This window comes from Euprymna scolopes, chromosome 14, assembly GCF_053919585.1.
Source record: "Euprymna scolopes isolate OS-2025 chromosome 14, ASM5391958v1, whole genome shotgun sequence".
Classification (NCBI taxonomy): domain Eukaryota; kingdom Metazoa; phylum Mollusca; class Cephalopoda; order Sepiida; family Sepiolidae; genus Euprymna; species Euprymna scolopes.
The window spans coordinates 52,115,610-52,131,455 of record NC_136495.1 but is presented as its reverse complement, the minus strand read 5'-3'; the positions used below and the strand labels follow the sequence as shown (position 1 = coordinate 52,131,455).

The 15,846-nt window shown below is 31.0% G+C and overlaps 2 protein-coding genes across 13 annotated transcripts in view; one reads left to right on the top strand and one right to left on the bottom strand.

The window, feature by feature from the left end:
• Positions 1 to 15,846, top strand: part of LOC145293008 (leucine-rich repeat-containing protein 72-like) — a 72,237-nt gene that overhangs the window by 47,535 nt on the left and 8,856 nt on the right. For 2 of the 3 annotated variants that reach the window (XM_080139278.1, XM_080139276.1), the window contains one exon: positions 3,563 to 8,686. The exons of the other annotated variant lie outside the window; for it this stretch is intronic. In XM_080139278.1, coding sequence (XP_079995404.1) covers positions 3,563 to 3,774 — 212 coding nt within the window. In that variant the 3' untranslated portion in view covers positions 3,775 to 8,686. Of the gene's footprint in view, positions 1 to 3,562; positions 8,687 to 15,846 lie in introns of those variants that run through there. 3 annotated transcript variants of the gene reach the window in all.
• LOC145293007 (histone-lysine N-methyltransferase SETDB1-B-like) overlaps positions 9,528 to 15,846 on the bottom strand; it is a 166,276-nt gene continuing 159,957 nt past the window's right edge. For all 10 annotated transcript variants that reach the window (XM_080139265.1, XM_080139270.1, XM_080139269.1 and 7 more), the window contains 2 exons: positions 14,701 to 14,789; positions 9,528 to 11,310 (listed from right to left, as the gene is read on the bottom strand). In XM_080139265.1, the coding sequence (XP_079995391.1) occupies positions 11,193 to 11,310; positions 14,701 to 14,789 (207 nt within the window). In that variant the 3' untranslated portion in view covers positions 9,528 to 11,192. The remainder of the gene's footprint in view (positions 11,311 to 14,700; positions 14,790 to 15,846) is intronic.

The window sequence follows — 15,846 nt, the reverse complement described above, 5'->3', positions numbered from 1 at the left end:
ATGGTTCATGTGTTAATACCAAAAACAAACCAATATAGCAAAAGGAAAGTAAATGTATAAAATTATTTGAAGAATTCACTCCGAACAAGCCACACTGCCACTGAGATTTAAGGGGCAAGAGTGAATTACGGGCATCTAAAATGTTGTGCAGCAAGATGCTTGTTCCCATCACATTTAAATTTCTACATGATGGTACAGTCAGGGAAACAGGGAGTAGGGAAGGAATTTTCAAGGCAAGTGGTTTGAGGTAAGAAGCTATTAGAGAAAAAAAAAACCTTCCAGCATTTGGATACCTCTACAGGTTTTTATTGCTTGTCAGGTTGGTCGGAGTATTTACGTTGAAGCACAAGCTCATCAGAACACATTTTGTTGAAGAACTTGTAAAACGAGCACAGGGATGCAAAAATGGCGATGATGAGACAGGAGTTGAAGCTTTGTAAACAGCGTGGGATCTATTGTGTCAAAGACTCTTTTTTTTTTGTATTCTGTTCAAGAGACAGAACGGTTAGTTGTTGGTGCACCAACCCAGATGTGACACCAATACTCCATGCATGTGCAAATCATGGCTTTGTAAAGATATATCTCTACAAAGTTGCAATTCTGCAGGTACTGGCAGGTTTGATACGTTTTCTAGCTCAGTAGAAAGAAACCCATCTTTTTTGTAGCAGACTTGGCAGTATCTTCTATGTATTAATTCCAGTTCATGTTATCTGTGAATGTTAGACCAAGGAGTTTGAATGTTGAAGAATGATGGCATTAATTGTGTCAGCAGGAAATATATCCATCTCAGGTACAATTGCATCAGGAAGGTCATTTATGAGAATCAGAAATACTTCTGGGGTAAACTTGCATTAACATCACGTTGTGTAGATGTTCGGCCATTGAGGACAATTTTGATCTTTATGCAAAATGGAGATGATGAGATAGGGGTTGAAGCTTCATAAACAGTGCAGGATCTATTGTGTCAAAGAGTCTTGTTTTTTTTTTTTTGTTTTTTGTTTTTTTTTTGTACCCTGTCCAAGAGAAGGATCTGACTGTATTAAATATTCGTTCAATGATACCTTATAAATTAATTTTCTTGAGAAAACCTTCATGCCAGACCTAGATTCACTGGCCTTATTCAGTATATGGTATATGCGTTCAAAGGTGACAATTAAGAGGTCTGAAATAGGATGTCCTTGCCTAAATACATACTGTTAGTCAGAAAAATGTTTTGCATTCTCAAGGTAGTAGACTATCGCTAGATTGGTTAATGATTTAAAGAGTTTCACAAAGAGTGGGAGAAGACTTATGCAGCGATACTTTAGCAGGTCAGTTTTTTTTTCATCAGAGTGCTTGAAAACTGGTACCACAAAGGCAATTTTCCAGCTATCAGAGAAGCAAGATTCAGAAAGGCAGTTTTTATAGAGTTTGAAGAAGACAGAGACGAGGAGGGGGTAACTCAGTCAAGCATTTTTTTTTTAATTACTAAAGCAAGGATAAGACCAGGTTCATATGCTTTGAAGGTGAAGGGACATGGTAAAGGGTGATGATCAGATCATCGTCTAATTTATATCCATAGTGGGAAATATTAGAAGTAGTGGTTTGTGGGGTCCAGGTGAACCGCTGGGCCAGAATTTCAACCTTATCCATTGCTGTATGATGGTTGGATGTGAATTGTTCATTGTTCAACACACTATTCTATAATAATTCCAGAAATAGTTTTTAATTTCTGTGACTCGATACGTTTTCTGGTCTTAAATTACCTACACTCAGTTTTCTGGTCTTAAATTACCTACACTCAGCTACAACTATGATACTTTTACACTGGTTTCTTGATGTTATAAATTTTTGTCTTTTTGCTGTTGACTTATGATGGTTGAATGTTTATACTAAACTATTACTCATCTTAAAAAGTCAAATTTGTTTATTGGGATATAAAACATCAGATTCTCGATTCCTTTTTTTTCTCTCTCTGACTAATAATGTATCAAAAGTTTTCTTATACGATGCAGGATTTTCAGTTTTAAATTAATTTGTTTGCTTTTATTTGTTATAAAATTCTATTAATTTCTTGGAATTGATGAAATCATGGAAGTTCTCAGACAATCACTTCTAGTTTTTCCTCAGAGGTCTGACATGGAGCAGAGTCCTGCTGCTGCATGCATGGCCTTCCAACAGGTACTCTCTCCACCCCAGCGCTTGACAACAGTGGACAGCAACTCAATATAGCCATCTAAACTGAGTCTCTTTTAGAATATGTAAGGCAGCATAACGGGCTTTCATTGAAAACACACCTAAAGATCATTATAGCTTGATGGAACGTGATTTTCATGGTGCATACAACTTTGTGCGGACTTCAGTTTAGCCATCTGCTGTTGTGTTCTTGTGCAACTGGTTGTGACAGAATTTCTTTTCATCTAAGAAGAATCAGAGCATCCTCAACTCAACTGGGTGTTTGATCGTTGGCTTAGGAGTTTCTTAGCTTTCATAAGGTTGGGGTTCTTATAAGCCTTGGCAGTGAACAACAAGCCTGCAAATCAAGGCAAATATAATCCACTAGCTGAGTGCCTGTCTCTGAATACCACAGAAACTCAATTGAATCCTATCTTGCTGGAATATATATTGATATTGGTATCATTTGTGGTAAACCATCTAGTCACCTACTAGGAGAATCATGGGCCAGTTTATCTATGGATATAAAATCTTACTACCCAGGGAGTCTTGTATCTGAATGGACATTAATTTTTCCAAGAATCAAGTGGCTTACAAGCATAGAATGACACATTAGTATTTATGAAGACATTACTATTTCAAAGGTCAGCACATTTTGGGGTGGGGGGCTAAATATTTCTTCCACTGCAAGCCTGTTATTGAGAGGAGGCATTGCTCATGTTTACATTATTAACCATGATTTGCAATCAACTAACAAATTGACTCATTGAAGGAAATTAAAGTAGAATAAGTATCACTACTGGTTATGACCAAATGGATCATGGGTTTAAGGTAAAGAAATTTTATAAGTAAAAACTTTTAGTTCATGGTTTTATGGCAAATAATTTTTATCATGGGTTTAGGGTAAATTAGTTATGTAAATTGAATCAAACTGATATTTTATGTTTTGTATAAAAAAATGTGGAAGAGTTCAACCTAATTAAAAAAATACAGAAAAATCTTTATGATGTACACATACTTGTCATGGAATGAAAATGTCACATTCCAAAAATCATAATTGATCAAATATTTTTATTTTCATGAAGAAAACTATTTTTTCAATTTTTAGCAATTTTAATCGTTAATTGTAGCCATTACAATGCTGAATTTTATCTCGGGAGTTTGAATTAAGTTGTCTATTTATTTATAAAACATGGCAGCTCAAAACATGTCTCACTTCCTCATAAAATTTGATTTTCTTGATTCAAAAAACTATTTGATCAATTTATATGATTTTTGGAATATGACATTTTCATTCTGTGACAGATATGTATATCAAAGATTTTTCTGTATTTTTATTTTTATTAGAAAGAACTCTCGACTTGCACACACAAAAAAACATAATATTTTTTGTTCATTTATTTTTTAGTGAAATCAAAATCGTCACACGGACATAACAGCCATTGTTTATCGCAGGACAAAGGAGAAGTCGAAGGGGAAAAAATGGAGGCAACACATACAAGCAACAATTCTGTTTTAATTTACAACAATTTTAATTGGAAACGAATACCATTTATGAAAGATAAACGAACAATGAAAGGAAAATTTAAAGTGGAAAGTATCAATCATTTGTATCAATGAAGAACGGAAAAATATTTGGATTTTCTCATGATTTTAGTACGAGTGGGACCCATCGAAATTGCACATTTTTATCCTTCATTTGCTATGTTTTGCTGCTGTGCTTATGGAGATCTACTTCCAAATTGTAGGAATTTGTAAACATAGTTGCATTCGATGGACGCCCACAATATTATCTTTGTTCAACTTGAAACATAAGTAGTTTCGGAATATATTTGACTAGCAGGCTGCCTGGCTTTGCCCGGGTCTAAAATACGCATAAATATTATATAATTCATACAGGAACTGAGATGTGCATGCAAGTATTATGTTTTTTCTAAACAGATCACTTCTTATAAGTAAAAATAAAATAAAAAAATGAGATGAGATCAAAACCAAAACCTAAAGACAGTGAGTCAAGTATGATAACCATTATGCAAGCTGGACACGATCTTTAAAAACCATTTTCAAACATACTTATTCTTAACATAAGGAATCTCATGTGAACGATTCACACATGCGCATTTGTGAAACAGTTGACAAACATATGAATCGGATCTCGTCCCCCCATGTACCAATTTTTCAATTTTGACCCCTGAGCAGCTCTTTTTTTCCGGATGAAAACTGATCAAAAAGTTTTCCACAAGTCTGATTACCCTATATACGAAATTTCAGGTCTGTAGATCAAAAAATTGGTTGAGTATATAGGTTGAGAATTGTCCTCGCACACATATAGATACATAGATTATAGGAGTCTATCTCCAAATATAGATACATAGATTATAGGAGTCTATCTCCAAAACTCTTGTAAGAGTCTGTGATCTATTTCCATTGTATGGATGTCCAATGCAAACACAGACCTCGTAATATTATTGTACCATCTTTGGACAGAACATATACTAGACTTTGATCCTAATTCGAAGACTAGGAGAGTGCAAATGTTTTTTTTTCCAGATATCATGATTTTAAATTGCTAGCTACTACAAGAGAAAACAACATATAATTATACTTTTAATGGATAAAAACAGTAAAAAAAAATTGTTTTATTTAACAGTGAGTGTCTGAAGAAAATTTCTTTTACAAAATTTTCAATCCTCGTCATGTTGAAATCTTTTTTAGCACAACAAAAAAAACGAGTGATCAAAAGTATTTTGGACACCCCAAACTATTAAAAGTGACATCTCTTCTGGCTAGTTTCCAAATTTCATTACAAAATTCTTAATATAAACGCAGTATGAGCATTTACAAATCGAGGGAGGTGGGGGTCATTACAAAATCTTACCGAAAACACTGTTTTATGAGGTTCATGATTTTATTATTTTATTTGCTTAAAACTCAAAAAATATATAGTGTACATTATCATTTATTAATTCATTTGAAAGTATATTTGCTTCTGAACAAAACAGTGGCATTTTGAGGACTTAAAGTACTTTGGTTTGTAATATATGACTATTTAGCAAAAGACCCTTGAAATCTGTTTATCCAAAACGTTTTATCATCCATGTGTATTGTTAGTGAAGATCTATTTGTTAAGTTTAAGATTTGGAGGAATGTTATGGAAAGTAAAGGTCTGAGAGTGAATGTTACCAAGATCAAAGTGATAATCAGTGGTTGCAATGTTGATAAGCCCCAGGTAAAGGGAGGAAAGTTTCCACACTTAGTTTGTCAAAAGAGAATTGGATAAAATTCAATATTTTTGTGATATGTAGTTGGCTTACAGATAGGATGATTACCAATTTGCATGCAAGAAGTCTTAAACAATGGAGTATATTATGGAGAAAACATATTTGGATGGTGAGGCTATTGAAGATGTTCAGAAGTTTTGTTACCCTGGTGATAATATTGGACCATGTGATGGAGCAGCAGGTGCTAGTGTGATTGCAAGAGATAAGAATGAAGTAAGTTCAAGGAACTTCTACCATAACTAACCAGCAGAGTGTTACCAGTATTGATCAAAGGAACAGTCTATTAGGCATCTGTATGCAGCGTGATGATATATGCAAGTGAAACCTGGCTAGTAATAGTTCAGGACATGTACTGAATGGAGATAAATGATGTGCAATGTCACTGCTAGAGAGGCTTAGATCTGATAACCTCAGAGAGAGATTAAATCTGGACAGTATAGGGAGATGTGTAGAGAATAGGAAACTATTGGTTTGATCACATTGAAAGAATGGATGAGAGCTCTTGGATTAGTAATGTAGAACAGGATCAGTTCACAGGAGAAGGTCAAGGAAAACTTGGGAGGAAGTCATAATGAGAGAGAGAGAGAGAGAGAGAGAGAGAGAGAGAGAGAGAGAGAGAGAGAGAGAGAAATAAAAACTTGTTCAGAGATTTTTAAATTGTCCAACACAGTCTGTAAAACAGATATTAAACTGAAGATGACAATAATAATCATCAAATGAGTTTATGCATAACTGTCAAATATGTTCATAGTTTAAGGAAGTAAAAAGTGGTTTGAGTTTGTATAGCACATCTAAATGAAAAGTGAAAAGAATTGGTGCATGGGGTGTACAATAACGTGCTCCTTGATTCAACAAAAATCGCCAACCCCAAAGCTGTGTGCCATGGATTTCTTCTTTTTCATCTCTTCTGGTTGTGCTGTTGTCTCTCACATTGGGGAGTGTTGTGGAGACTAGCACAGGTTCACAAATAAAAAAAAAAATTAAAAAAAAACACACACAAAAGAAAAAATACAGAATATCCAACACATTCTGTAGATATCAGTTTGGTTCTGAGTGCATGTGTGACACCATTACGACGTCCTCCTGATTGTCTTGCTAATAATCTCACTTCCTATAACCTTGCCTAAATTATTATTATTTTTCTTTTTAATAATTACTTCCCCACACTTTATTATTTTTTAACACTATTATTATTTCCTAGCACTTTATCTATATATTAATACGATAGCGTGTGTGTTCTTTTGTACGTCACGCTTTCCGGCAAATTTCATTGGTTGAGATTTAAGAACACACGTTATCGTATTAATATATAGATTATACTAAATGTGAGTTAATGGATTTGGTGAGTTTAATGAGATCCCAGGCATGATCTCCTCCTTTTTGAGTAGGGGAGGGGCGGGTGATAATCTGACATGTTTACTTCGGTGATGACGTCATTATCCTCTGTTAAAAAAGATGCATATAATATATTTATAATGTACTACACTGACATGACATATGTCATATTCCAAAAAGCACATGGATGTACTGTTGATTCCAAAAATCAGGTAATTGGATCAGTGCACGCTAGGGGCTTATTTGTAACATTCCAAAAATCGCATAAATATATCAAGTAATCCTGAGTTCATATTTTCATCCTTAATGTCCTCATGGCAATAATTGGAAAAACTCTTCTTAAGGAGGGGAGATTAAAGTCACTGGAATGCTGAGACTGATACTACACTCAGAAATTCATGTTGCAGTAATGGTTGTTTAATCCCTAACCATGTTAATGTTTTTTATGTATTAATTTTGAAAAGCTGCTGAAACAGTTTATGATTTAAACATTACTTTATTTCAAGTATATTTTTAACAGTGGGGTAACAGTGGGGTGCAGGATATGAAGTCAGTCCCGGAAATATCTGAAACCGCTTACGATTTAAACATTACTTTATTTAATTTATATTTTTAACAGTGGGGTGGGTGATATGAAGTCAATCCAGAAATGGCAGAAACAGTTTACAATTTGAACATTACATTATTTCATGCATATTTTTAACAGTGGGGTGGTGGACATGAAGTCAGTCCCGGGATTGGATGAGATCAGTGCAAATATATACTAGCAGAATACTGTGTCGCCTGGGATCGAATGAGATAGGTGGTAGATATATACTAGCAGAATACACGGCGTAACCTGAGATTGGATAAGATAGGTGGCACATATCTGTACTCCTAATAATTTGTTTTTCAAGCGTGTGTATTGATATTCATATTAAAATCCTTTTCTCAATTTATTTAAAAAGAAAATACAATTTTGTTATGTACGGGGCGTGGAATTGCATTCACTAGCAGATCTAGCTATTCTGCATATTCCTTTAAAAATTCATTTTAATTAATTCCCTATCAGTTTCTTCGGTTTTCTTATGAGATGATCATCTTTAGTTAACTATTACATGTAATTATATTGATGCAGATATTCTACATGAATTATACTTGCATAATATTTGCGTAAAAAGTTTATAGTAAACACAAAAATACATACAAAACTTTTTATTTGGGTTGTAACTCGGAAAAATCAGTGCAAAAGTGAAAATTAAAAAAAAATGAAATTTGCCATGTGAAAGTCAAATGCCACCATTACGAACGCATAACATAGTAGCTATTGGTTCATGTTTTAATTTTTAGCCTTGCAGTAAATATGTCTTCATGGCCCAGTCATTGGCAGCAGAGGCAAAAATAAATCCTAAGCTGAAGGTTTTCGTTTCAATTCTCAGTGGTGGCGCACGAGTCTTTGATTTTTTTTTTTTTTTCAACTTTTTATATCATTACTATATATTGCATCCAATATAATCTATAATATAAATCTCACCTGTTTGTTTAAATGTATGTATATATATATATATATATATATATATATATATATATGTGTGTGTGTGTATGTTTGTCTGCCTAAAACTTCTGACAGGCGACAGATTTTCACAAGATTGGTATCATTGTGAAGCTGACCCTTTGGATGACAAATACGGAAAAATTAGCTAAAAACATTAATCACTTCACCTGCAACTGGGCGCTTTTTCGCCAATGTTTTCAAAAGCCATTTTCTCTTTTCAATTGACTAGCCTTAATTTAAACCTACATCATTTCCGGTTTGGCGATGGACGAAACAGCAAAGACGTCACATTTTTTTTTCATTTCATGTTCTTTTCCTCCTTCGCGGTACAGGTTCAATCCTGCCTGCCTACAACCACTTTTTTTTTTTTTTTTTTTTTTTTGCTCAACACACACATCCAAACACCCAGGCTAGTATACTATGAGAATACCCAGATTGATTGATGTGCTTGTAATGAAATATTCAACCCAAAGTTATTATTTTCGTAAGGATGGGGGGGGGCGATAATGTGGGTTAAAATTATGAAAAATGATTGTTGAAATTAGTAAAATATCCAAGAATTATGAAAAATGATGAAATGTGAGTTGATTGATGTGTTTATAATGAAATAATCAGCCCAGGGCAATATATCAAAATTATTATTTTAGTAAAGGGAAGGCGATAATGTTGGTTTAAATTATAAAAAATGATCGTCAAAATTAGTAACATATCCAAGAATTATGAAAAATGATGAAATGTGAGTAAATGAATTGATGTGTTTGTAATGAAATAATCAGCTCAGGTAATATATCAAAGTTATTATTTTAGTAAGGAGGGGGGGGGGCGATACAGTTTTAACAAAAGGGCTAGAATAATATGGTGTCTTCATTCATGCTGAATGCCCACAAAATGTCCAGCAGCAATATATTACATATGAAAAATGCTGCTGTGGAATTTCCACAGGTCCCACTAGTTATTTCTTACACTTTTTCATTATTATTTCCTAACATTTTTTTCACATTCCTTTTTAGTACTTTTCTTTTTAATTAATTCCTTACACATTTTTAGTAGTGGCTAGATGTTCACAGTAGCATGAAATGTCATTTTCCATCATCTTAACAATAATCATTTCTGTTTTAGTTAAAAAAAAAAAAAAAAGAAAAAAAAAATGGAAGGCATTTTCTTTTTCCCCACAAAATATTTTCACATTTTAAAATCAACAAAATTGAAAAATAAAGACAATATTCAATATGAAGTTTTATTCATTTAAAAACAATTTTTTTTTATCGACAAATATTTCTCCTGAGATTTAATCCACAAATGAATGAACAATTGAAAAGAAAAAATGAGATGAGAAAATGAAAAGGATGCAACTCAACCACGCGACTAACGATCAGAATATTTACAGTTTTTAAAACGAGGAATTAGCTCAGTGAATGGAATGACATTAAATAAATACAAAACAAAACGTCCCTAAGTTTGGTTTCAATTGTTTTGTTTTAAGTTTTAATAAATGAGATACATTAACATGCAAAGAATAATTATTCTTTCCCTTGTAAAACTTACCTCTCAAATATTTTATTTGTTTTTTGCAATAAAATTCATCATACGTAAAACCAAATAAGTTTGAATTTAGTATCCAACAAAAATATTTTCCAATGAGAAATTGTTTCAGATTGAAGAGAGATATGCCTACCTTGTCACACGTCAATATCGCACGAGATGTTTTATATAAAATAAAATATAATTGATGCAATTTTTTTTTTTTTTTTTTTTACTTTTGGGGAGAAAAAGCTTTCAAAATATTTTTCCTATTAACATATCTACAAAATAAAATTTTGTCTCTTAAATAAACTTATATTGAAATCAAATTTAGAAAACAATATTAACTTTCCTAATTATTGAAGAATTAACTTAAACTACTATTTGTAGTAAACACAAATGATTCTTAAGGAGTCCGGAATTCAAGTTAACAAATGCGAATTTATAATTTTAAAGAAGATTTGTTATGTTGGCACCACCGACAAATATTAACCATGGGTAACAAAATTCTCTCTATATTAAAAAACAAAAATAAAAAAAATCTGTATGATGTACATACATGAGATGAAGCAAAATATCATATTCCAAAAATCATAAATTGATCAAGTAGTATTATTTTTAAATAAGAAAATTAAAGTGTAAAATATGACTTGTCCACTATTTTGAAAAAAGAAAACAAAATTCAAGAAACAAAGGGAGATAACTCAAAAATAATTCATACTTGCTAGATTTATGTTGTAATGCCTATGAATTAAATCAGTTGAAAATGATTTTCTTTATAAAAAAAACTATTTGATCAATTTATATGATTTTTGAAATATTTTCGTTTCGTCAAGGCTATGGTACATTATACAGATTTTTCTTTATTTTTGTTTATATTGGGGAATTCTGATAGGAACCAAAATTTATTTTAAAATAGTTAATACTAAACGGTTTTAGATTTCCAAAGGGAGAAAAAAAAAAAATTCACAATTATTAACTCCTTCCTTATTGGTAAATGCCAGAAAAAAAAAATCTCAAATCAAAAAATACAATTATTTTGGTTTTAAATTTAATCTGGTCAAATGGGAATTTAATTATGTAATCATTATTTTTTAAATCCCAATTTTATATAATTTTCTTTTTTGTGAAATTATAAAAGTAAAAATAATTTATGATTATGACAAGAAATGCTGTCGCCATCATAAAGAGCAGTTACAAATAGTTTTTGGTATTTTGTCCACAAATCTCTCCTAATCCTTGTTTGTAAGTGTCACTTGATGCTGGATAGAGAACCTCCTTCTTCGTCACTGCAAAAAGACGACTTGCCATCCAAGAAACGAGTTGCATTGTTTGCCAATTCGGTCAATGTTGCTGATGAGAAGGCATCAAAGGAGCCGGCCACGACATTCCGCAGAGCTGCAATAACAGTAGAGAACTTTGCCCGGAACACTTCCAACTTCGTAGTTATAATCCCAAGTTAACTCAGTACCAGCTCTTATGTACCTGTAAAGTAATCAAAATTTCATTAAAAAAAATGAGAAATGACGATTCATTTCAAAAGGAATTTGCTTGCTTAAGCCTGGCTTTTACGGCCAAACAACTGCTATCAGTTTCATATATATTTTTTACAGTAAATAATATATATGAAACTGATAGCAGACATTTCTGGGAAGCGATTTTATGGTTTGGAATAAAAAAAAAATGACAAGTTTTGTGGATGAATTCTTTATTTTTATATCCAATAAATGTTATATCTGGCATTGCCCGGACACAGAAATGTAATTTTTCTTCATAAATTTATTTCGTTTTTGTTTGCACATTTTATAAATTTTAACTTGTATGATTTTTTTTTTTTTTACTTGAATAAATATTACATTAATATTCAATCTAAGGAAAATAATGTGTTGGTTACATATATACATGTGTGTGTGTGTGTATATATATATATATATATATATATATATATATATATATATATATAAAATCTTTAATAAGAACACAATCAAAGTGTCTTACTCAACTATGCCAAACCTTCATCAAAAAATAATTAGTTCTAACAATAAAAAAATTAATAATATACAAAATACAAATAAAGAAAATATAGCAGGCTGTAACTGTGAAAGAAGAAATAGATGTCCTCTACAAGGTTCATGCAAAATAAAAAATGTAGTTTATAGCTGCACAGTATCGCAAACCCCAAATTTAAATGAGGTTAACAACAACCATAACTCGACCACCCGATTAAATAACTACACTAAGTTTAACCAATCTACCAATCAAATACAGATCAACCATTCACATACCAATACCATCCCTAATCTACCTGAAAATAAATACATTAAACAAGACGCAATCTACTTTGGTTCCACATCTGGATTTATTAAGCATAGGATTTCAACCCATAAGCATTCTTTTAAAAATAACTCCCTGTTGAACAAAACCACTCTATTCAAACATATTTGGCGACTCAAAGATAAGAATATTTCCTTCAATTTGAAATGGCAAATAATAGGATCATATAAAGGATATACACCAGGAGATAGATTCTGTGCACTTTGTACACAGGAGACCCTAAAGATTTTAAAATATGACGATATCAAAAATAGAAGCACCCTCCTAAATTCAAGAGAGGAGCTTATATCCTCATGCAGTCATAAACGTTGGTTTAAATATAACAAGTATAAATCACCATAAGTCATTAAAAATGTTACTTATTAATATTCAATCTTGAAATTTAAGTTTAACATGATACCTTTATAATTAAAATTTGGATCATCAATATTATTATTATTAGTTTATCTGATATATTTACCATTACTGCATATTATTCAAATATATATTAAAGCTTAATTAATTTCAATAAATAAATAAAGTATTAAAAATACTAAATTCAATAAGTTCCAAATATAATATATTATAACCTAAATAGAATAAACACTAATTATCTCTCTTTGATTATTTAATTAGAAAAATAAGATTATCTCCCCCTTTTTTTTTTTTTAAATATTTGCTTCATTTTAAATTAGGCGTTTACTAACATATTCTAACCACTAAAAAATGTTCCATTGGCGTTCTTTTTGAAAATTCAACATTTCGTACATTTATAAGCTACAATCAACAGCCAAATGAATGCTTTGACGATAATTACGGTTTTCAAAAGGCGAACAATTAAAAGGTAAATATATATATATATATATATATATTATATATAATTCTTAACTTTTATTAAAAACATTATTATAATGTTTTATTTAAACCAAATTCAGATTTATAATTTTATTCTATTTTTCATTCTCAACCCATATTACTTTTCTTATCAAGTAAATATTTTCCTTTTTATTTTAATTTTTTCCAGATACATCTGCCTTACTTAAAAATTGATAGGTTTATTGATGGTGTCTTTTACATATATAACAAAAAAAAAAAAAAACCCACCCAATACTTTTGCTGATGAGGAGACTTTGTTCAAAAAAAAAACTATATGTCAAAATTATTGTCCATGGCTTAATGTCTATCACAATAAAAACATTGTTTCCGAAACGATCATACAAATTATTGGCTTTGTTGTTGTTTCTTCTTATGAACAGATTTTTAATTTTTAATTCTAATTTGAATTTTAAATTATCAATCACATTACTATATATATACGGGAAATATGCATACATATAAACACAGATCATTTTTCTATTATAAGAATGGCTCTTCACCATAAAAACAAAACAATCAGCATTCACCATCCAGCTTCTTTCAAAAGAGGAAGTTACTCAGAAATATTAAATTCACAAACGCTCTCTAGTTGCATGTTTATCCCAGTCAAGGAAGATGAGGTTAGACTTTGCAGTTCTTGTAAAGATGTCCTCCCACATACAGCGTCTGATATTCTCAAATGGTCACCCATCTAATACTAATCAGGTTCAATGTTGCTTAACTTCAGTGATCTAATGAGAACCAGTATGTCAATGTGATTCTACCATACATCCAGTATAGGAGGAAAAGGAGCAAATGTCTCAAACATGACCATTCTCAAAAGCAAGAGAAAGATTATATCAGCTTATTCGCTAATGTTCATTGGAAACTTCCCATCTGTGCGACAACATTCTGAACATGTCGCTTTAATTTGAATGTTCAACTCATTCTTCAGTGTTTATCCTCATGATGAAGTTTGTTTTAAACAAAATTTAAATGCTAATCATTCAATCTTGCCACAGTTGCACTCAATATTGTCCAGTTTTTTTTAATTGTCATTTTTTTTTTTAAACTATGCTATTTTTCTTTTTATTAAATGATTATCATTTCCTTTGAATAGGATTTTTTAAAGCTACATTTATTATTATATATAAATAACTTGTAAAACATTCAATCTGTTAATACACAAAGATTTGCTAATGATTTTAAAATTTTCTATTCAACAGTGTAAATGCTTCCAAATTCCTTTCAAATTTTGACAAATCACAAAATAATTTCTTTTTTTCCCCTAACTATCAATAAATTAAAGTGGCTGACTCATTTACAAAAGATATCAAAATGCATTTTGGAATAAAAGTATTGATTCTTGTCAGTTCTTATTTAAAAATAAAATTACTTGATCAATTTATGTGATTTTTCGAAACAGGATATTTTTGTGTCTTCATGAGTAAGTACATCATCTAGATTCTTCTTTACTTCTGATTTTTAATCTGGGGGAATTCTGTACAAGAACCAAATTTTCAAATAAAAATTTTAAAGTTTGTTTCAGTATTTACACTATTACATTTTTGATTTTAATAAACTAAACATTTATAAAATAGCGTTAAAGTCATTGGAAATGAGAAACACACAGATACATGAGAAGCGATTAGACAATTTTTTTTTCATGTAATAATAAAAAGCAAATAAATGCAAGGTGTTACTTACTGTCCAGCGAAAAAGGCCACCCATGGGAAACGCAAGTCATGTGTATCAACAAATACATTCTGGACAAACACATTCGGAGAACAACTATGCTATAAGGGAAGAAACAAAAAAGAGAGGAAATCAAAAATGACGTCACACAAATTAAAAGAGGAAGAAATTTGTCATCCAAGAAGAATCAATAAATTTTCATAATTTCAATTAATAAGAATACTTTCGGCTATTGCATTTTTATTTTCAATAAATATCCTATTTATATAATAAACTGAATCTACTCTTATTACTCAGAGTTTGTCATCAATCCATTCCTTCCTACAAAATCAATATTTTATTATGAATAGCCAGTTTTTCTTAGGGTTTGTGCTACTATGTTCTTTAGAACAAAATTTAATTCAATTTAATTCCTTTCAAAAATAATCTGACAAGAAATGTTTTTTCTGATGGATGCCATCTTTTTTTTTTTTTATAGACCCGGAGCCCACTAAAGGATAAGGGTTAATGTGTGTATTGTAGTCATTTTGTTAAGGTGTGTATTGTAGTCATTTTGTTAAGGTGTGTATTGTAGTCATTTGCTTAAGGTGTGTATTGTAGTCATTTGGTTAAGGTGTGTATTGTGTAATAATCGCTTGTGGTGGAAATTGGGTAAAATTAGATTATGAGGAAGGTTCAGTAAGAGCTTGTTCATGTTGGACTTGAAAACAATATTGTAGTCAGCTGGAAAGCAGATCAGTGGAACAGAGTTCCACAAGTGGGCAGTTTTAGGAAAGAAGCTTTGTTCAGCAGTAAATTTTAATTAAAATGCCCGCCATCTTTGTTTCCAGCAGCAAATGCAACTACTGATAGTAAATACTAATGATACATTATTCATAAGTCATACTTAAATACTGAAATATTACTACATAAACAGCTGAGCACAAATTTATGAATTTTCTATAAATTTAAATTTCACAGCAACATGTGACATCACCTTGTTCCAAAGAAAGCATAAACAGTATTTTTCATCAAAAACTTTGGGCAAACAGATGCTATTTCATTATTTTAAGTCAATGAAATTAATCTTAAGATTAATTATACTATTACTAAGTATCAGATTGAATTTAATATTTTTTATTGTAATTTTTTTAAATTCAGATTTTCCATCTAATTTTC